Genomic DNA, 23,327 nt, shown 5'->3' with positions numbered 1-23,327 from the left:
GGGGGGGTATGGGCATGGGCTATCCCCTATTTGTCACTTTATTCTCAAAATTGGCATGTATATTCATGATTCATGGTAATCAAACCTCATTTTTTTCAAAGGGCTATTCGGCATAAGGAAGTAAAATCCTTCAGAGTATGCCTCATTGATGAAATTATCGTAATCAGTTGTTTAGTAGATGTGGAAAAGGTGCATCAGAACAGCACGGATAATTAATAACCCAGTGAAGTGTGTTTGTGCTCAGTAGAAGAATACAACAAACAGGATATGTAGGATATGTTAATTAGGGGAGAAGGAAATAGCGGGGCCTGGGCTGGCGGGCAAAATATGAATTCTGAATCGATGTCAAGCAGACTCATCGTGCTACGGATCAAGGACATTGTGCCTCTGGTGCAGAGCATGTGTAGAAGATTAACTTTGTGTGTGTGCTTTTGTGAATTGCCATATGGGATGTTCAGTTTAAACATGTAGTTTCTGTTTCATCTTGAGATGAAACTGCAAATGATATTGTTTGTTCAATGGCCATGATTATTTTCGCTTCATATGAGGTTATCTACCCATACATGTACGATCTGAAATCAACTAAATGCCATCTTTCATATTTCGTCAGGGATGCCTGGATATTCATGAACACATGTTGCTATCCATGTGGTAATAATTATGATACATACACATGTATTATTAATTTGTAAAGCACAATAGTTATATAGACATATTCTATTGTGCTGAAAAGCTCCTAGATGCTGTGATATTCTGAACGAACAAATTAGTAGTTCAAATTTGATTTGAAATTCTCCAGTGATGTTTCCCTTCTTCAAGTAGTGATCTATTCCACACTCTTTGGGCTACACGCATGATTAGGTTAAGTTGATTTTATTAAGCATACAAAATCAGCGTGAATGGTGACTCACAAACCTAAATCTTCTTCACGAATTTGTGTGTGTATTGTTTGTTACTGTTACAAGATGGCCCACCATGCTATTATCAAAAACTACTTTTAAATCCTTACAAGTTCAATTCTACATGTATTCAGGATAAACATAATGTTATTTCCTGTTTTGTCAATTGCCACAATTTTTTGTAAATCATACTGTTTTCTCTTTGATAAAGGTCAGGAACAACTACTGATTATTTCTCTTTCAATACCTTAACTTTATGCCATTGTTGCTGTCCTACTGTATATTGCTTTAAACGTTACCTATTTGAAGTCATTATTCATAGTACTGACAAAAGTGAGCTCGTAATACGACAACCAAATATGATTTATTGATATTTTGTATTGTTCCCAAGTGTGCACTTTTTTTAAATGAATGAATGAATGTTCACTCACCCTGCTCAGAAATCCACCTGGTAATATATCTTGGTAGTGCATTGATTGCACTTGTGGAGCGTTGTGGCCCAGTGGATAAGTTTTCTGACTTTGAAACAGAGGGTCGTGGGTTTGAATCCCAGCCATGGCGTAATTTCCTTCAGCAAGAAATTTATCCACATTGTGCTGCACTCAACCCAGGTGAGGTGAATGGGTACCCGGTAGGAAGAAATGCCTTGAATGCATGAGCGCGGAAAGGCAGCTCGAGCTAAAGCCGGGGTAATGATAATAATAACAACGCGCCTTGGAATAGAATATTTCTAGATTAGATGGCGCTATATAAATGCCTATTATTATCATTATTATAATTGCAGTGTAAATGACACATTTTGCTTATTTACAGGATATTTCAATTTTGTCACTTGTTTGCTTGCTATGCCATAAGAGGGTGACTCTTGCTTTGTGATTATTGTCGTGTGTGAGACCCATTCGGGCCTAGGCATCATACGGCAAGGTGTTAAATGGATACATAGTAGGATGCAAAAGCTAATGCATTGTAGTAATTCAGTTTAGAAACTACATACATGTACAAGGCAGTATTGACATTGTTCTGGTGTATTGAATGGTATCATGTAAAAGCAGAATATTATAATTTCTTGTATATATTGTATGACAATTTATTGCTTACATCTATTGGATGTTGTTTGTTTGTTACACAGACCCTACCTTCATGTGCTGATGTACACAAAGTTTAGTAACATTGAACTCTGTGTTGATGCAAGGAAGTACGGGAATATAGCGCGATATGTGAGGAAGTCATGCTCTCCAAATGCTGAGGTAAGCATATGATAAGAATGAGAGGGGTAATGGGAGTCCTCCCTTCAATAAACTTTGTCCTAAAGTGGTGATATGGATCCTTTGTGACCAGTCATTTATTTTAGCTAACATGCAAATTTGCTAATGGCTGGTATTAAGGACTTGTGCTAATGACCGGTCATAGTTTTTATATGAGGATGGTATATGAAATAACTAGAGTCCACTATTATCTTATTCAACTTCTTACAGGGTTCCCAGCCCATCAGGGAAATCAGGGAAAATTATTTTACTTTTTTCCAGTCGGGGAAAATCAGGGAATTTATTTTAATAATTGCCCCCACTTGTTACCTTTGAAATAGTCCGAAAGATTGTCAGCTATACCTTGTGCTTGTAAAAATGCCCTCGTCGATTTGCATTATTAGGATACTATTTCTCCCTCTAGGTTTTCTTCATAGAAATCATCTCAATTTGAATTCATGAATACATGTTTTCACATTGTATTGCATCAGACAACATCATTTTCATGGTAAAGAAAAAATGTAGACACCATACTGAATTCTCATTGACCTCTTGCATCATGTAAATGAGCAAGCATGGTATGTGCAGTGATATATTACATCATCCAAACATGATCAAAATCATAATACCAATGTGACCACTGAAGAAGAAATATACACCTATGCTTGTTGATTGTTGACAGGTTTGACATATGAACTTGGGTCCTTGGATCAAATCCCAGACTATCACATTGATTAATTTATATGACTACCTCCTGCAGGAAATAAAGATATTTGTTTTTATACATGTACCTTGGTATATAGGTTCGACACGTTGCTATCGATGGTCTTCTTAGGCTGTACCTCTTCTCACTGGTTGATATTTCTAAGGGCAGTGAAGTGACTGTGGCTTTCGATTTTAGCTACAAAGATTGGTAAGTAATTCCAGGGTTTATATTTCAATATTTCTAGGGCAAGACTACATTTTGGATTACAGCATAAGAGGGAAAACAAAAGCAGGGCTTAAGAAATATCTATGGCCAATTAGAGGGTCATCAAGGTCCAGTCAGCAGGGCATCCATGCCATGCCTTCATCAACCTTGGATTTATATAAACAAACCCTAAAAGGATTGGGCTGTTATATATGGTGGCGGAGATCAAGGGGGGGGGGCATGGTCCTCCCTCCCCATCCTAATAATCCCTGTAATATTTCTCAAATAGAAAATGAAAAAATTAATGTATTGCAGTCCAAATTTTGACTGCTTTGCAAAATTTGCACATATAAACCATCATAATTTTAACTCGGTGGCCCCTTTTTATAAGCTCTGCTTTCTCCGGGGTCACCAAACCATCATTTCTATTGTTATATTTAGTATTTGTATAATTATCTATATTGTTATGTATTTATGTAATTGTCAGTACCTGATGGTTGAATAAAATTGAATTGAATTGAATTGAATTGCATAATAATGATCATATATAATGTATACATTTCCAATCTGATTAGGTAAGAAGAACAGTTTCGTCATTGTTACGTCACGTAGGCAATTCAAATTTATACATAAAACAGGTGGCACTGACGTTGTTACTCTGGTAACTTGCTTCATACACAGCTTGACCTGTGTTGATGTATATAAAAACTCCTGCAGAAATTATTGGTTTATCCAGCAGTTGTGGCCATATAATGAATTGTGCTATGGCAAAGAACAGCATGTCTGACCAATCAGAAGCCTTCTTCCATATGACCCATCTCATATTATGTGCTACTCTCTTTCCCAGTACCCATCCTGTGAAATGTGCGTGCTCCAAGAAGAACTGTCCTGTGAAGCGATACTGGAGGAAACGACGATCACTGGAGGCAAGAAATCAGAAGAAACCTACTGATAGGGAAACATCGGCATCATCAAAGAGAACTGTGTCACCCTTACGTGTCTCACTGTCCGCTGCAAATGGTGCAGAGGTAACTTCCCCTTTCATTTTACAAAACCAAATTTGAGTTATGATGAAAAGCATAACTCGTTATACATGTGTACTGGATCTCATGTGAAGGAAAGGGATAAATATTTTGTACAGAAGCCTTAAAATTTGTGAAGAGTTTCATGTTAATTATTGTTAAAACATCAAAATTTGTGAATAATCACGAGGAAAAAAAATAAATTTCACATGCTGATGTAGATTGAATAATACCACCCCTTTCTCTTCTTCAAAACATTTTAAATGATTATGTTCAGCGACAGCTTTTTGTATGAAAAAAAAGGGAAAATATTTTCTCTCAAATGTAATGTATAGGAAGAACCCCAAAGAAGCTGATTGGCACCTGGCAAATGTTACTCCTTTGTGAGTGAATTCTAGGTATATCACTAACCAACCTTTCAATCATTTCTGGATGAATGAGAAGAATTGTCACCAGTTCATTATCTTGGGTTTTATCTTTTAGAAACGAGTTGAGCAAACCATCGATCACAAGGATGAATCGAAATTGGGTCAGGAAGAAAAGCCGCCAACAAGCACCAATGTATCCCACCACAAGAGTAGGTCTAACAGGAACTCAGTGGAGAAGGCAACCAAAGAGGTGGTTGTTGATGCTTCTTCAGACAATGAACACAAAGAAAAGGTAGATGTTGAAGCTGTAGACCCTCCTCAGCCTCAAGATCCGAACAAGGAGAAATCCACTTCAGAGAGCAGCGCACCCAAAGAGGAGGAGGCCACGCCGAGGTCGAAGATGACGAGGGAGGAACGCAAGATGGAAGCCATCATGAAAGCTTTTGCCAAGATGGAGAAGGCGCAGGAGAGGAGACAGCAAGCTCTTGTGAGGCTATCACAATCAAAACCTCAAGAGGACAATGCGACTACTCCTTCGGCAGGAGAGGATGAGAAAGAGAAAGAGATAGAGCAAGGCGAGAGCAAGAAATCAGATCAGCAGGAAGAGCAGAGTTCGTTACCCAGCAAGGACACAAATCAAGTCACTCAGAGTGACTCGGCCTCAGGAAAGGATGAGCAGTGCAAGGTATGATCTTACAAGGTTTTCATGATGGTACAGATACTGTGGGAGATTTTTATGGTTCTCCATGTGGTTAGTCCTGAAAAGGACTATTTGTTTGGTGGAATGATAGAGATAAAATTGAAAGTGATAGAGATTTTCAGTTGTATCACTCTACCACTCAACAGTCCTTTTAAAGGTTAAGCCACCCCAGAAAAATGTTGATTAGAATAAGTAGATAAAAATCAAACTAGCATAACGCTGAAAATTTCATCAAAATCTGATGTAAAATAAGAAAGTTATGATAAAGTTTTGCTTAAACTCAGTGACATGCAAATGAGATGGTCGATCATGTCCCTCACTCACTATTTTGTTTTCTATTGTTTGAATTATACAATATTTCATTTTTTACAGATTTGACAGTAAGGACCAACTAGACTGAACCATATAGTATCAAACAATGCTAATTCCACATGTTCATGGAGGAATTAATTGTTGTTTCACTTGACAATGAGGAGAAAATTAGAATATTTCATATAATAAAATATAAAAGAAAATAGTGAGTGGATGACGTCATCAGTCTCCTCATTTGCATACCGACCAGGATGTACATAACTGTTTTGTGAAATTCAGCGGAACTGTATAAATGTCATAACTTTATTATTTTTTATCTGATTTTGATGGAATTTTCAACTTATGCTTGTTGGATATTTCTTTTTTATTCAAATCAACATTTTGTTGGGGTGGACTTGTCCTCTAAGTACTAACCTATTCCACATTAGTGCAAAGTATGTTTGTTAATTCATATGTAGTAAATGGGAGAATCCTGCTACCACAAACATGCATACAACCCAAAGCAGAATAAGTATTCTTGATATTAAAATAGCAAACTTTCTTTTGATAAGAAATTCTCTTTTGATCAGAATTTTATAAATTTTCCTGACAGTATGTATTGATAATTAATAAGTCATTAAATTGTTTTGTCTTTTTGTGCAGTATATCTATGAACTGATAGATTAAATGTAACATCATGAAGTGAATACCACGAGATCACCTAGAGAGATGTTTTGTTCCAAGTTTACAAATAAAAAATTGTGTTCTAAGGCCGTATATATTATATAAGTATGTCTTCCAATTTCAGTTCAGTGACGCAACAACCAAAGAAGAATCATCAAGCAATACCGTAGCACCAATAACAACACCTCTTACATCCAGGAAACCAAGGAGAAGGAGAAGAAGCACAATGAGGTTAGTTAAAGGGGGAGTTCACCCTGGCAAAAAGTTTATTGTAAAAATAGATTGAAAAATATTGGTTATGGTTTGAGGAAAATCCATCAAAGATTGAGGGAAAAAAAATTGATTTGGGACATCATACGCGAGCAGCTTCCCCATAAATCGTGTAGTGATAAAATCATTAAAAAGACATTATTTCAAGAACTTGAAAATGGTTTATTATTGTACCATCAGTGACATATACAAAACATGAGAGAAAACCATTTTAAAATACTGAGAATATCAGAAAACGTTTATTTCCATACAGATCTAGCTTGAAAAGCATATGTTAATTTACAGCAAACATAGTTTTATTTTAATCCAAATGAATGCAGAGGGGATGGAAAAAAGAAAAATTTCACATTGCACTTGTTTGTATATCTAAGTTACAAAAATTAATCATTCATGATCATTTTACATTTAACTAAATTTTAGCCAGGTAAAAGTTTTATTTCCAGCACAGTTCATCTTCTCTTTTTCCAGTGTTGGTCTACAAGTATTTCAGGGGGAGACTGTGTAATATATACAGCAATTCTTGTGTCCATTTCTAATTTTCTGCCCTTCTACCAACTTTCTTTATATCTTTCTTGGTCCTCTTCCTGATTTTCTATTATGTTGCATTGCGTGTGTGGAAATGTTGAACTTTACTATGTGATCTGTTTACAGCAGTCGTAGAAGAAACCGGTCCAACAGCATCACATCGGCGGCATCGGCGTCAACAAGTGTCGAGGTCTCTTCTGCTGATGATGACTCTAACCAAGCGCCCCCTCTATTGATGGGTGCAGAGAAGAGTTCCTTTCCATCGACACCCCTCTCCATCTCAACAAGCACCCTTGGCCAGGAGAAAGGGGATGCCCCACTGGCGTCGCCCGGCTCCTCGAGTAGCAAAAGGTTTAGATTCCCCAAGACGAAGAAGGTTTGTAAACCAGAAACTTGTGAAATTCCAACATTTCTTTTATGCCATTAAAAAGGATTTCCTTTGCACAGTTTATTCTTTTACGAGCTTTATGAGACAGGCCAAGACATTTATGCTGTGTTGTTTTTAAGAGCCAGTTATGTATGGAGGTTTTTAATTTTACTTTCATCATAACAGATTTAAATTCATAGCAGCTAGGTAATATCTCTGGTGCACAGGCCACAAGCTTGTTGATAAACAATTAACAACAACTTTTATAATATATACCCTATTTTGTTCCACGAACTGTGACAAGGTCATGTTCTCATCTTAGAAAAGTTCCATGAACCGGTGCATAATTCTGCTTATTATTGAGACTGCTGTACAAAAGGCTATGTCATAAAATGGTAGTGTTAGTTGACAGCACAGAGAAATTTGTGAGCTCGAAACACAAAAAAAGCTCATAGAAATATCCTTCCTTTTCTTGTCATGGTGAAGAATATTTCTATTTTGTTATTTATTTGTTGTTGTCTCTTAAATTAATGCGCTTTGATTCGTCATCCCTTTCTCTTTATACAGTTTTTCATGAATGAATGGCTGAATGAGAAAGCCTATGAATCTTGGGCTGGCAAGCCGTTAACCATCAAAACAGAGCAGCTAGACCTATCCTACTCTAGCAATCTTTCATCGCCAAACACTCCTCTGCTGCAGAGATCCGGTTCCCTATCTGCTCTGGTCAAAGAAACAAGGAATAACCCTCTGGAATCCAGTGGAGGACTCGCAGGGTCAGCGAAAAAGGTAATGCCTCTTGGCGCGGTGCTATGAACATTTTCGCCTGTGTCAGTTGCTCCTTCCAAAATCCAGACATTAAGCCAAACATAAAAACTAATTTTAATCCTAATCCTCACATTCTGGACCAATAACCCTATCACAATCCTAACCTTACCTTATATCTTGAAAAAAAATATCAGAGGCGCAATTGATGCAGGAAATATCACATTACCCTTGATGCACATGATTACTTGCAAAAAGGGGTCATTTGATAGTAGAATTTCTTTTTCATTTTCATCCCTAATATGATGAAGTTATATAAGTTATATAAAAAAATAACAACCAACAAAAATATGTCGTCCATGGGTGAATTAGAGGTGAAAATGCTGCGTGTTGTACTGGACATATTTTAGTCCCGTACGACACAACATTTTCACCTCTAATTAATCCATAATCAATCAATTTTTGCTGGTTATCAGTTTTTCACATGACTACCCACTATAACTTTATCATTGACAAAAAAGAGTATTTTATTGATCAAGCATTCAGCCAAGAGACTGGAAATTGTTGTTGAAATGTCCCGTAGGACACGTATGGAATCGCCCTATATCAAAGTGTGACTGCATTATAGATCTATCTAGTTAAGAGTTGATGCAAAATAAAATACATGTTTGTTTTTCTTTTGTTTTCTGCATTTAATTTAAAGAAAAACATTGTTCCTACATCCTCATATCACTGCATTTGTTCAGAGTAGATAGGGAACTAGGATACGTAATTAAATATGAGGACATACAAAATACTTGAAAGGCTGAGTGACTTTGTTTGTGTGTGTGTAATTAAAAACTGTTTATACTCAATCAGAAAGAAAGTCTTTGTCTTGCCAGCTTCATGATTCAAATTTTCTGATTTTTTGATATTTTTCCTTTTACTTCAACCAACCTTGTTGATTCTGATTTCATTGTTTTGCTGTTGTATGTTCTTCCTGTTAGTTTAGCAATATGTTTAGCAGTTTTTTATTTCCCAATTTCTTTCAGCGATGGCTGCGCCAAGCCATGAGTGAAGGAAACAGCAACCAAGATCCAATCACCTGTAATGGTACAGTCAGTCCCATTGCAAGCCCAGCTCTCTCACCGAATACAAGTGCTTCAAGTGGTAAGAATCGTCTTTGTTTAATGTTTCTGTTTAAGTAACTCCTCTAGGAAGTCAGCAAAGCAGCTTTCCGCCTCATTATCACCAGGTTGGCATAACCAATTCTAGAGGAAAAATTTCATGTCTATGTTTATCAGTCAAAGTGGCCAGCCTTATTAACATAAAAATTACTCTCTGGCCTTCTTTTGTTAATTTTGAAGTAATGGCCAAGCCTTGATTTGAACTCCCTATTATGAGTCCAATGCTCTAACCACGAGACCACATGATTCCATTGATATCAATCATATGTGGCCAATGCCCGCTTTCTAGTTACCATTTAATTATATATCCCAGATTTCAATTGAACCTTCACATGAGCACAGTAAATTTTGACAACCATCCTACGATTTCTATTGTAGATCTGATGACTCCACTGAAGAAGCGCATGCTGCGGCATTCCATGGCAGAAGAAGGTACCCTCGGTGGATCATCTCCCAAGCATGAGCCTAGAACAAGCCAGGAATCGTTAACGGCACCGGCTACTCCTGCCAGCCAAGATGAACCTGTATCCGAAGAGGCCCCTATCCTCATCCAGGCAAAGGCAGAACTTGAACCTGTACAAGAAGAGGTATGTGTCTGGTTATTTTCTTGGAAACGTCAGAGAGTAAGTCATTTTTTCATTGGAACTAGTGGAGAGGTTAGGCTGGAATTTCTTCATGAACTTGTTTTTTTTTTTGGATCTTGTATCCTTTTCTCCCATTCATTGCAGCATCCATTTTTGAATTCTAATCTTACACCTGAAAAATACTCTAGAAATATGATTCATCAAATAGGCCTGTTGATAGACACATAAGACAATTTATATTTAACAAATTTGTACCCCCCCCCCCCCAAAAAAAAAACACTTGAGATGTGCTCATGAAAGTTTAATTATCTATCCAATTGTAAATATAGAAAAAATGGTTCACAATCTGGAAATGAAGATATATATTTATACAGCATATCCATGACTGTTCATCTTACTATATACCAATCTTCCAACCATTCTGGATGTGGAGAAAAGAATCTGACCTTTTTTACTTCTCGTTGCTTTATATGCAAACAGGGGCTTATTAAAATCTTTTGTGAAGTATGTGTCAGTTTACAAACAGCTTAATTTTCAAAGAGCGATTTTCATTTATTTATAGTGCCACAATGAAGAAGTTTACCTTGCCATTTGTGTTACAGGGCAATGGTCAATACATTCATGCTCTATAGATGTAAACTAGATATTTTGGGATTCAGCATTTCGGTGCTGAGAGGGTGCTCAATACACAAATTGAATATTGTTCTTGAATTTCTTATAAAGAAAATTTTATGTATGATAGCAAAACGTGCTGAAGCCATGGTGTAATGGCTTGGTAGTGACAACCTGAATTATGTTTCTCTCAGGACTCCTTGTTTGTGACATGTTCTGAAAGGATGAAGAGTCAGTTTACTCTTACATTCCCTCTACCAGCTAGGAAGGTCAGCTATCTCTATGTTTCTTTGTCATGGTCATCCTCCATTTTAACCCACATGCATACCTTCCTCTCATCATGTGTCATGTTCATTGGGGTCTGGGCCTAGTCCAGTTTGGCTCCTGTTCAAGGAAGCTACCTTTTCCGAAATAAACAAATAGGGATACTCACAAATTCCCCGAACCCAACGCCAGTCCAATCAGCACTCATTTTCAACTTGTAGGAGATTGGTGCTTGGCGGAGGATTATGGAATTTGTGATTATCCGTGTGGCTTTGGGAAGGTGGCTTTCCCTCAAACAGGGACCAACATTGTGCTAGCCTGGGTCCTGTTTTATAAAATCTGTTATCATTGACAAGTTGCAATCTGATGTTGCAAGCTACTGCAGTCCTGCAATTCGATTGGCCAAGAGCAGATTCATCAATTTCATTGATAACTAGTTTTGTTTCTCAGGACCCCATTGCAGTTTTCAATATTGTTCTGTTGATTGAGCACATGCTCTATATTTCCATCTTTTGTTGTGCTCTATGTTCTCAAGGGTTTTCTTTGCCTGTCAAATGCGTTGAGGCCTTCCTAGTTCATTAAATGCCTGTTTTCTTCATGTCCCAATTTTTTTTTTAGCAATCATTTCTTCTAAGGCTAACCATTTGATCAAGCTGTTTTAACTGTTGTTGCAAATTTGTTATAATAACAATGTTTATGAAAGAGATCCCAGCCCTAGTAGTTGCTAGACCATGTGATGATTGGTCAGAAAACAATAAGATGAACTTGATAATAAAGGTTTTTTTTTGCATAGTATTGGTTGACCATCTAAGGTATTTGACTAATTGATATCAATCTAGTGACTCTTATGTTTCTGTATTCATAGATTTTAATCGATTCACATTATAAACACTTTGTACCTTGAACCCATGTAGCTGTTTTTATCATAACATTTTCCAGCTTAACCCATTATCTTGATTTCAGGGTAGTCTATTTTAGCTGGTTTTAGGTTATTTTGTGAGGGGGTTATTCAAGTTCTCATAAAATTCTGTCAGGCGTTATTAAGAAAATAATAGTTCAACATCTTAACACAAGATATAGAAGAGATTTGAAAGGAATATGTATGTATCCGAGGAATTTGCTTTTTCATTCTGTATTGGATTTAGTAATCTCTTCAACTTTTACTAACACTTCAATGGTCATTTAAAGCATCCTATAAAAACATCTTTTCGACATACTTCTATAATTTATGTGCAGCTTATGTTATCTTTTCATTTGCACTTTAATTATAAATAGCTATAAATTCACATTATTTAAAAAATCATTTGATTTCTTTTAATTTTTGCCTGTGAATGTACTGAAGTATTTGCAACTTCTGACATTATTTTTAACCTTTGCGATACATGTATGTATTCATGCACATCATTGTTTATATATTTCCAAATTGTCTAATCATGATTGACCATAATTCCACTAAAATTCCTCTTTAAATTGGTGTTGTATCTGCAGTCCATCATCAATTTTCAAATGCTTACTGATTGCTTTTTTTATAATCAGGATGTACGGAAGAACTCGTCCATTGACAGTGGCCTTTCTGTCACTACACCCGCTGAGCTGGAAAAGTCACCAATCACAAACAGAGCTGCTCTGGAGGAGAGGTTGAGAGATTTTTCATCAGAAGGAACTTCAGGTCGGCAGGCCAACAAAGACGCATCACCAGAACTCGCAGCCAAGACTGCAGAATGTCCTGTGGGTGATGCCAAAGACACAAATGACCATGTGGTGACTATAGACAACAATAATCTTATCAAGGACGAGTCGTTGAAAGAAGATGATGAGAGCAAAGATATGACAGGAAACAAAGAAGAGATTAAGTTGGTTGAAAATGAAGAGAATGCAAAAGATGAAGTAGACGGAACTGTCAGTATGGAAGTAGACGGAAGGACTAGGTCTCCAGTAGGAGAGAAAACTTTAGAGACCAATAATACAATTGATGTTGCTATTGATACTTCAGTGAAAGTTCCAACATCTGAACAAGAAAACACAGCAGTTGCAGTTGAGTCACATGAAACGGCAAAGCCTGAACTCTTAGATGAGAGCAAAAATGATGATGTAGTGGAAAAATCCAAAGATCTAAAAAATAAATTGTTGACTAATGTGACCAGGAGTGATCTTAACTCTCTATATGTAAATAGTTTGAGAACACGGCACGTTTCTGGCCCAGGAGCCATGCAGGGACATAAAAACGAATCTGGACCACTCACCTTGACTACTTCCTTTGCCGATGATCATAATGTTTCATCGAGCAGCTTGTACACTCCTTTCTCACCTAAAAAGCGTCTACTGAGACAGAACACAGATCCCAGTGAGCGTGATGCTGGGCTTTCGATGGCTAACTCTTGGCCTCAGCAGAAATTTACATCACCGCAGAGATTCGTCAGTCCCAAAGACGAGTCTCGGGGACCAAATCACAATCTTTCACACAAAGATACTGTGACACCAACTGTTGGAGTGCCATCAAGTGCACAACCAGTGCAGGGATCACCTGATAGGTTATCTGCCTCATGGGGATCAGATGTAAGGCCTTATATCAACGGACAAGAAGTATCACCCAAGAAATTAGATCCAGGAACAACTCCATCACCAAGTCCATCTCCAGGACTTTGTCCATCTGGTGCACCTGCTCAAGGTAGTGTAAAACCAGGAACCCCTCCTCTGTTGGCTGTCCGTAATCTAGGAACCTCCTTATCTGCTGCAGAGGGTAATCAGGAATCAACAGAGGTCCAAACTTCACAAACTACTAGTAGTGTATCAAGTAGCACAACAGGTGGCACAGCTAGTTCTGGAGAAAGTGCGCCAAACTCTGCACAGTCTACACCTGTCAAGAAAAAGGTAAATCTATTTACTGATAAAGTAAAAGTATAGAGGCGCACTTCAAGAGTTCGAATGTCAAGTATAAAAGATATTCCCGATATCCAGTGACTGCTGTAATATAAAAACCAAATCTCTGGAAAGTAAAAAAATAAGGAAGATCACCGGTATTTTGCTGAAGGAAACAAGCCATCCTGTTATATTGTAGATTATCTGATCTTTTGTTAATGTTTAATTCGGTGATAATTTTGGCATAGCAATTTGTGATTGTTCATTAGCTTTTCCCAATGAAGCACTGCAGTCTCATAATTCATATTGATTTCTAATTCTACAGGTATCTTTATTAGAGTACAGGAAGCGTAGAGGCTCGTCGGTGAAACCAGCCTCTTCATCCTCCTCTTCCTCCGCCACCAGCACGTCCACAACCACTTCTACCACCTCCCTCGCTGCCAGTCTCGTAGCAACGTCCACAACAGGCTCTGGAAAGCTTCCGCTCATCACGCTACCCAACATCCCTCTACCTGATATCCCACCTGCAGACCCTCTCAAGGATGAACCTGGAAAGAAATCGTCCAAGGCTCCTACCAAGCTATCATCTTCCAGTCCGTCAACGACGACCCCCTCGCTGAAGACAGGGGTCAAAGGCACTCCTCCAATAAAGAATAGCAGCAGCAGCACCACCAGTAAAGCAGGGAAACCAGACTCAAAGTCATCAGCTGGCTTTGCCATATTCAGTACTAAGACCAAAGATGGTCAGACGCCCACGTTAACGCTGACCAGTGAAGCCCAACAGGTCATCAACTCGATTACTTCATTATTGATGGAGGAATCGCACGTTCACAATGGAGATGTCAAGGACAGGTAAGCGTAGAGATTAGCAATTGATCACGAGGCTATTCATTAGGATTGATGATTGACAATAACCAATGCCATCAATCGTAGCAAAAAGCCCCATGGTCAATCACTAGGGTTTTGTGTTATGGAGCCCAGATATACAATTTTACCTGTGATCTCTTTATTCTTTAAAAGGTCTTATATATCGTTCTTGCTGGCTTATCTTCCTCTTATCAAACTTTACATCCCAAAATCAAATCTCAGTAATATTGTTAAACACAAACAACACATGACAAATCGTCAGCTTTCACCCGAACCGTTGTATCAGTCAATTTTTTTTTTTTTTTTTTTTTTAAATTGATTTTGAGATTTTTGCAGAAAGTCCTATTCTGTTCATAACAAAATTTCTAGGCAGCAATTTATTTTTGTTTTTGAGATATGAGGTGATGCCATACAAAGTGTTGATACGCAAATCCCATTAGAAACGTGTGCTGTAGCAAAGCAAACAACAGCTGTGTGCAGTTAATATGAAAATGAGCAGTCAGCCAAACCGTCGTATGTGTGATAAGACGGTTCCGATGACTGCCGACGATATCTTTGTTTAAGTTAGATACATTGTTTTATCCCCAAAACAAGATTTTTAATGAAAATCACATATATGTCAACGTTGGAAAAACACAAATCTGTCAAATTAACAAGAATTAGCTCTGTTGTGTGATACCAAGTTCGTTACGATTGGACAATTAGTCTTAAGATATGGTATATTTTATGATTTGGGCTAGTGGACAAGATATATGAGTGTTTGTAAACTATTGACCCCAATTGTCCTAATCATCAATTCAAATCCTACTTCCTCTATCCATTGACTGTATAGGACTATCCGAAGGTCAGACAGTGTCCCAGGCGATTCAAGATATTCCAGGAGGAACTACCAGGACAAACCCTGGGAGAAAGATGGAAGAGGTGATGCTGCTGGGAGCCTGAAGAGACCCCTGTCCCCTGAACCTCCCCCTCCTCCACCAGGCAAGAAGCTCTGTACAGGTCCCGTGCCCCCTCCTCCACCTCCAAAAGGTGCCATCTCAAGAGAGGCAAGACCAGGTGAGGTCTTTGAATCCACTTAATAATGATTATATCCAACATTTATAAAGCGCTTAATACATTTTGCTAAGTACTGCATACTCCTACCTGGGCTTTTTCATGGCTGCTCTCACCAGGCGTTCCAGTATTCAAGGAATTCGTTCCTATTGGGTCCCAGTTTACCACACCTGGGTGGAGAGTGGCTAATGTAGATAATCACCTAACCAGAGGATGTGAGTGCAATGGTGGGATTTGAACCTCAGTCCTTGTGGTTCAAAGTCTGGAGACGTATCCACCTAGCCACAACACCTCTACCCCTACTCGTAATTACTTGTGATATGGAGTGTTGTGTTCTGATCGTTCTGACTCTCTCCTTTGAATGAAAGGGTTGTGGTTTCAGATCCAAGCCTCGATGTAATTTCCTTCATCAAGAAATTTATCCACACTCTGCCACACTCAACCCAGGTGAGGTGAATGGGTACCTGGCAGCATTAATTCCTTGAATGCACCAAGCTTAAGCATGGGTAATGGTTACTGTGCCATTGATTAGGCAACTTTAAACTTAGTGCCTTAATATGCAACAACTTATATTATATTATATTGTTATGTTGAAATTTGATGAGGATGAACTCATGCACATGTGCTGTAAATTGATCCCCCCAAAATGATTATTCCAAAGTCGTCAAATTCCTGACATTGCGTTTCCATGTGATATCAGGGCCAAAGCTTTGGTAAATTAAAGTACTTGAGATACTGCCATTCAACAAGAAGGAATTGAGTTCCATCATGTGGGCAGTTTCTTACATTCTTTTACCCTGGACCCTGTGACATAAATCTTAGCAGTTGATCATTGGGCTGATTTCTATGATTGAATGAATTACCTGTTGTGTATGATCAAGTGTAAAAATGAGTCGCTAAGCTTTATGTTGTGGGGCCTTGGTGATACACACTACATGATCCATCGTGATCCGATTTTCAAAAAATTTGTTGTAGCATTTGATATGACCATTCCAACCTATCAAATCTTCATGATCAACGTTGCGAATGGTCGTATGAATACTGAAGTTGAAATTCATGTTTATTTCAAGCCTCCCTGGAAGAAAAATAAGCAAATTCATTTCCAAATTGTAATGATGTCATTGGCTGCGACTTGGACTTTACTCCGACCACAAGGCTTGAAGAAAAGCAGATTTCCGATTTTAGTATTCCTAGCATTATGCCGAACTTCAAATAATATTATTTTCTTTCTTGGAACTCTCACATTTAAAGGTAAAAGACAATAGTTGCAACAAACAATTATTTCTTGAGAAAGTCTTTTAAATCAAGGTTAATAGTCAAATTATTATCATACATCTAGATCTGGTTCAATAATGTAAACTTATCTTTGTAAAATCATGAAATCTTGGCTCAAAATCGACAATTCTGATGATCACTAAAACAGAAAAGCATATGGACACTATTAATATTGATTTGGAAAATACCTGACATTTGATGGTATTATGTGCTTCTTTTGCTCATTTCTCAGCAATTACACATTTTCTCCCAGTCATTTGGCACATATATTTTATTTTTACATACAAATACCTTGGTGATAATTTCATTGGATTCTGTTCGAACTCATTTTGAAATTGTTACCACAAGTCCACAACTGGTATTTATCTTTAATGCAAAATGCGATATGTCCACAAAAAACCATTATATCGGGTTGTGTAGTTTGCAGTGGGCTGTACTGTGAAATTTGTACTAAAAAATGTGATTTGTCTTCTTGGTTTTTACAATACAGTGGAGAATGGTCCGACAGGTCCCCTGAGACAGAACAGTGCACCCGGAGGCTGTGTTCCTGGTCCTGTGACAACAAGCTCCCCTCTGAAGAATGTGTCTGCAAATGCTATTCCTGTAAGTAGTTGCTTTCTTAACTGGACCATAAACTTGGCCAATTCTGATTAAGATGCTCACAATATCAGTTTTTATGCTCCCTCCCACCGTAGGTGGTTACTGGAAGCATTATGTCCTAGGCTCATCCATCTGTCCGTCTGTTCAGAGAGGCAAATATGTGAAAATTCCCAATTTGCCAATTTTAGACCTATCTTAGTGGTCTTCATTTTTTTAAAAGCCTGAACTTTTTTCTATTGTCTGATTTCTTTCAAACTTTCAACATTTTTTTCTCAATGTTCTCCTTGAATGCAAATAGTTATTTCCAAGGTTGGATTCCCATTTTAATTCAGTCATGATTGCTAAAAACTATCTGATATAAGTTGACTTTGCACTTGCCCTGTAAATACCTGGGCCCAGTCTTACGAAGAGTTGCGATGGATTAAAATCATTGTCAAATTGTGACTTAATCTAAATTTGTGTAGTTGAGAGATAGGAAATTTAGATCAATTGCAGTTTGACTGTCATCTAATCTATCTTTGTTTTTAGTGATACAGGATCCTGTTTTATGCTGATGAAATAGGCTTTGTTAGATGAAAAACCTGTGAATGTGAATAAACCAGAATTATTATATTTTTCCTCATCACAGGCCCAGTATGGGATAGCTCATCGGAACCAGAATCCACAATACCAAATGCAGTATAGTCAGCAGCCACCTCAACAGCAGCCTCAATTTGCGACCACTACCTACCATCCTCATCCAACGCAACAACAAGCCCCACAACCGTCCCTACCACAGCACCCCCAAGCGGCCATCACCCAACCACAACAGCAGCAGCAGCAGCAAGCCCCAAGACCGGTACCACCTCCTCCTGTGCCCCCGCCTCAGAAACACGGCAATTTCAACTTCCAATACAACACACAATCTACAGAGAAAACCAGTGCTCCAGGATTCCCCCAGCAGCAGCAACAGCGTGTTGGCTACCCCACCCTACCCTACCTTCAGAACCAAAACCAGATCAACAATCACTTTGGGGTTCAGAACAAGTTCCCCACAAATGGACGCAAATCCCCCTATGGTAGCCAGGACTCCAATAGACAACACACTTTTTACAATCGGGGTAAGAGCAATGCGTATCCTGCGCAGAAGAATTTTCACGCAAAGTGAAGCCTGTCCGTTTATTCTATTTAAAAAATCTTTGGATTTTAGTCTGTATATATTGCAATTTCCTTAGATGATAATGAAATCAGTGATGTCTTTGCCCTATTCCTTGGAAAGACTGAACATTTCATGCAGACAAACCTAATTCATTCTGGATCACATCAGTAATCTTACCCGACATCACTTTTCACCCAAATAAAATTGAACATTTAACATATCTGGAGTCCGTTCCCTATGAAAAAAAAAGAATGTTTATTTTTTAACCTATGGTTATAAAACCAATGCTCAAGCAAGGAATTGGGCGCAAACTTAAGAATATAATTATTGCATATTTTTTTCTTATTAGCAATCACTTAATTTGTAAGATGACTTTTTTAAGGATCAGCCAATAGAAAGTGATGTAAACAATCACGTCACATTTGAAACATACAAATTAAAAAGATTAAAATTTTGATGAAATCCACATTAATGAACCTTTTACCTAAGCTTTAGTCAGGCTTTAAGAATAACATGAACAGAGTGATAATTAAACAACTGTCAACTATAAGAAAGTATTCTGAATTCTGAAAGTTTCTGAATAATTAAAGCAAACTGTACTATGTTTAGTTGAGTTACACTTTGATGGAATAGAACATTTGTGATATCAATCACACTCCTCTGAAGTTTGAAACTAATACACAAATTCTCATTATACTTGATAACCATTAAACAATGCACAGTTGAATTCTCATCGGTTAAACTGTCGTCCTTCAAGTCTCATCAGCACGCTACAATCTAGAGAGGGTTTTTTTTTCTTTAATTTTATTACACCTGTTCCCTTAGAAGTACATTTACATGTCATTAAGCTTACTTCACACGAACTGGTTATCACTAGATGCCATTTTGTGGTAATATCTTATTCTTAAATCAAGGATATCATTCTATGCATCAAAATATGCAATCTGACTCTCCTTTCATTGTACAGACAAGCTTTTTGTTGTGTTGTTTATGAGGTTTGATTGTTGAGATTTTTCTGTGGTTGATGCGGACTTGTTTTTGTTGTTTTGTGTTTGGAGGAGCTCTTTATTGGGCCATATTTGTGCTAAAATATCAAATGACATTGATAATAGGGTACATGATAGGAAGCCTATTTAATTGTTGCAGGTGGCCAGTGATACATGTACTTGCAAAATCATTGTGGCTTTTTGATAACTTGGAACTTTTCTGTATAAATATAGAAGTGGATTGAAATTGGATACTAATTCCACAGTAGTCTTGGAACGCCATGAGTGCTACTCTGATAATGAGAGCCTAGGGCCTATTCCATAATCTTGTTATTATAACAAATTTTCAATAGCAGTTAAAAGCTACTGAAATCATACAATCTGATTGGCAAAAATTGAGTATTTGTCGTAATAACAAGTCTTTATGAAGCGGGAAACTTCAGACTAAACAATGATTTTGGTCCACACACTTCTATGTAATGCTAAGTGTCATTGTATTCCTACAATATTTGTTAATAAGTTGATGTATCAAATCCTTGTTGAAATTCATTGTATAACTCAAGTGAACCCACTCTTCCTGTTTCTTAGTCATAATAAAATTATCTTTTTTGACAATGTTTCTCCTCAAAATTTTGATGATTTACTTGGTAATTTAGATGACAACTGGCACTCCGTAAAAGTGGTCGAAGTTAACTAAGGGTTAACGAAATCAATACTAGCTATTAAAATACAACCCCATTAGTTCATTTAAACATCAGGAAAGAAAATCTAACAATTAGAATATCTTATGATATTCATTTTTTTCATAAAATCATGCATATCATTACAAACATCTATATGACCCTGCCCCTCCCCCAACAGAATATGTGACTACCAGCTATATCTTTTTCTTGACCATGGTTTCAACTGATAACCATTTTGCATATTGCATGTGAAATCCATGTATTTCTGGTGATGTTTTTCATTGTGTATTTATTTTTTCATCATCCCAAGATATCATTTCCTGACGTAGACATTCAGGCTAAATTAATTTATTTGTATAAAATCAGAAGATAACCTATTTGATCGTTTGTTATAGAAAGTTTACAAAGAGTGACGCATTTTAATTGTGTATAGTTATCTTTGAATTATATTTTTGATGTCATTGTCACAGCATAGTATTCTTTGATAGACTTTCTAAATGTCTATTACCCATATGTAGAGATTATAGAAACTTTCTTTTTTAGCCAGATTGTATTCATAATTTCCCTTTTATTCTGTGTGTATTTTCTATCTAAACTGATCACCAAGGAATCATTGTTCACAGATGTATTGTTTTCATTTCTTCAGTGGGATTTTTTTTTTTTTGGGGGGGGGGCATGTCATTTCTTTTCCATTAACACTGAAAATCAAATTATCAGGTTTTCTTTCACAAAAAAGTATTGATATTTTTTTAAATACACTTCAATATCAAGAACAATAATAAGATGGAATATAGGTCTAAATATTTAGTGATTTCTATTAATGTCCAAAATCTATTCCATTTCAGAGTTTAACAAACAAAGAAGCACAATTTTCATATCCTGTGTGTCTTATTTTTCCTGTTGGTACACTAATTAATAAGGAGGGAAATGAAGATAACACTTGTTGATCCTTTTCAGTTCCTGTGTGTATTTCTTCCTGTTGGTACACTAATGAATCAAATAAAAATAAAGTTTAATGATCATTTTCAAAGGTCAAGTCAATGATAATGATGTAGTTTTGTTTTTCGTTTCTTCATTTTCTTTCTTAGTTAAAGGAACAGTTGTAGAAAGTTCACTGTTTGGGTCTTGGAATGGTTGAGTTTCAGTGTCATTGTAAAATAGAACAGCTATTTTTCTCATACAGATGAATTTTCTCCCAGATATGCATTTTTCAAATTTGTGTCGTGTTTAATGATATTAATGTGTTGATTACCTAAGAAAAATGTTCCTTGCCGATAACTTAAGTGTACATACACTCCATTGTAATTATCTAGCATCTGTATATATGTATTATAAATATGTATGAACTGTAAATTACATTCTGAATGTAAATAGTTTTAAATTGTGTTTGTGTCTGTTTATTTTGATATTGCTTGTAAAACTGTACTCTATGTATTTCTTTGTTGGATAACTATTTTTGTACCTGCACCAAATGTTCTGAATAGACCATATCATAACCATCATATTCTACTCTTCATCAAAGTAATTTCACAATATGATCCTTATTCAACTAAATGTAAAACCATAGACTTGTTTAAATATGTAAAAGGATGAAATTGGCTGATTCTATTTATTTGGTATGAAGTTTGTTCAGATTGGTAAGGAAAGAAATGACATTAATTCTAATTTATTCCATTGCAGCTTTCCTTGATTAATACTCACTTTGCAGGACACTCTCTATTTCATATTGTTTTCCATAGAGTTAGACTGTACAAAGTGTACATGTGTATGTAAGATAAATTGCCTTTTTTGTCCACTGAGCTAGTCTGTATTGATAATAATACATACTCCTTGGTCATGTTAGCGTTCTGCTGAATGGCCGACCGACAGAGAATAAATATATTGAAGACAACTAACGTTTCGCGATTTGTGATGTCATAGTTGTTTATTCATTTGATATGAGATCTGTGGTGAAAGTGTGAAAGGTGAGTTGCCCGTATTCTTCACTTGGGCCATGGTCTAACTCTTTGCTAAAATTATGGGAAGCGGAAAATGTGATACCTGGTTTACATTCTATTGTATTGCGATTTGCTCTAGTTCTCTACAACCAGTTTGTCTTCTAACCATTTTAGTTTAGTTTAGTTCATTCAATATTTCCACAAAACAAAAGATGCATCAGTACAATAACATGTAATGATACAACATAAGCAATACATTTGCAAAAAAATGTATGCAGATGCAAGAAACATGAGAAGTAATGTGGAGGGGTATTAGAGAAGCAAGCTTGGTATGATTGCTATTTAGCCCATTTTAATACCAATTTGTCTTATTTCCAGTTGGGACATACCCAATGGCCCGTATTCTGAAGTCGGGTTTAATTTAAACACAGGTTTAAAGTTGTGGTTTAAGTATGGGAAGCCAAAAGTATCAAAATTTTTAATTAAGTTGAACGTTTCTTATGTTTACTGTGCTCTTTCCTGATTCATCGATGGTGAAGACAATAATCTTTTCATATTTCCTAGAAAATTATGAATGATTGAGAGCCAAATGAGCTGAAGTATGATATCTCTACTGTTAGTGATTTATGTAACAATTGGCTGTCCATACTTAAACCACAACTTTAAACCTGAGTTTAAGTTAAACCCGACTTCAGAATACGGGCCAATTGGTCCAATATGCTTGTGGTCTATATACTGTAGTTAAGTGAACTGTTGATGAACCAAATTTTCATTTGACAAAGTAAAAATAATAAAAATAAACCAATTGGGAATTACACCAACTAGGCATCTGACTAAATCAGACTTGTACTGAGTTTGTATGAGACCAAATGTAATGTAGAAAAAGGGACAATTTGACCAAATTGGTAGTACACTAAATGTGTTAAGCCAATGTGGTAACAGACTGAGTAGAAGACCTAAGAGAAAATAAGCCCAGGTAGCATCTAGCTGTCCCAACAAGACAATTATCGCCTCACTTTCTGTCACTTTCGGCCTACTATAATGACTTAATCATCAGAACAAAGTGGGTGTTTGTCTTTAAATGCAGAGGTGAGAATTATAATATTTTTTTTTCTTCAATATTACGCTACTGCTTTAATCCATTGCCTACTGGAACCTGTACAAAGCCTATGTGAATCACAGCATTCAATAGAGTTAAATATTTTTCTAGGGTCACATAAGTTAACTGTTCTAACCTGAACACTTACCACCCCTCCCCGCT

At 36.8% G+C, this 23,327-nt stretch overlaps 1 protein-coding gene across 9 annotated transcripts in view; it reads left to right on the top strand.

Annotated features, from left to right (window-relative positions):
• The window catches only part of LOC129257479 (inactive histone-lysine N-methyltransferase 2E-like), a 52,162-nt gene extending 30,142 nt beyond the window's left edge, over positions 1-22,020 (top strand). For 3 of the 9 annotated variants that reach the window (XM_054895809.2, XM_054895807.2, XM_054895806.2), the window contains exons 10-24: positions 2,029-2,146; positions 2,947-3,056; positions 3,901-4,081; positions 4,559-5,128; positions 6,243-6,349; positions 7,040-7,289; positions 7,848-8,066; positions 9,074-9,191; positions 9,587-9,795; positions 10,599-10,673; positions 12,205-13,539; positions 13,853-14,379; positions 15,227-15,450; positions 17,213-17,325; positions 17,951-22,020. In XM_054895809.2, the coding sequence (XP_054751784.2) occupies positions 2,029-2,146; positions 2,947-3,056; positions 3,901-4,081; positions 4,559-5,128; positions 6,243-6,349; positions 7,040-7,289; positions 7,848-8,066; positions 9,074-9,191; positions 9,587-9,795; positions 10,599-10,673; positions 12,205-13,539; positions 13,853-14,379; positions 15,227-15,450; positions 17,213-17,325; positions 17,951-18,469 (4,675 nt within the window). In that variant the 3' untranslated portion in view covers positions 18,470-22,020. The remainder of the gene's footprint in view (positions 1-2,028; positions 2,147-2,946; positions 3,057-3,900; positions 4,082-4,558; positions 5,129-6,242; positions 6,350-7,039; positions 7,290-7,847; positions 8,067-9,073; positions 9,192-9,586; positions 9,796-10,598; positions 10,674-12,204; positions 13,540-13,852; positions 14,380-15,226; positions 15,451-17,212; positions 17,326-17,950) is intronic. The other 6 variants (XM_064096786.1, XM_064096785.1, XM_054895810.2 and 3 more) reach the window with 3 other exon arrangements.
• The last annotated feature ends 1,307 nt before the right edge of the window (positions 22,021-23,327 follow it).

Source organism: Lytechinus pictus, chromosome 3, assembly GCF_037042905.1.
Source record: "Lytechinus pictus isolate F3 Inbred chromosome 3, Lp3.0, whole genome shotgun sequence".
Classification (NCBI taxonomy): Eukaryota; Metazoa; Echinodermata; class Echinoidea; order Temnopleuroida; family Toxopneustidae; genus Lytechinus; species Lytechinus pictus.
This window is presented reverse-complemented; position numbering and strand designations above follow the sequence as displayed.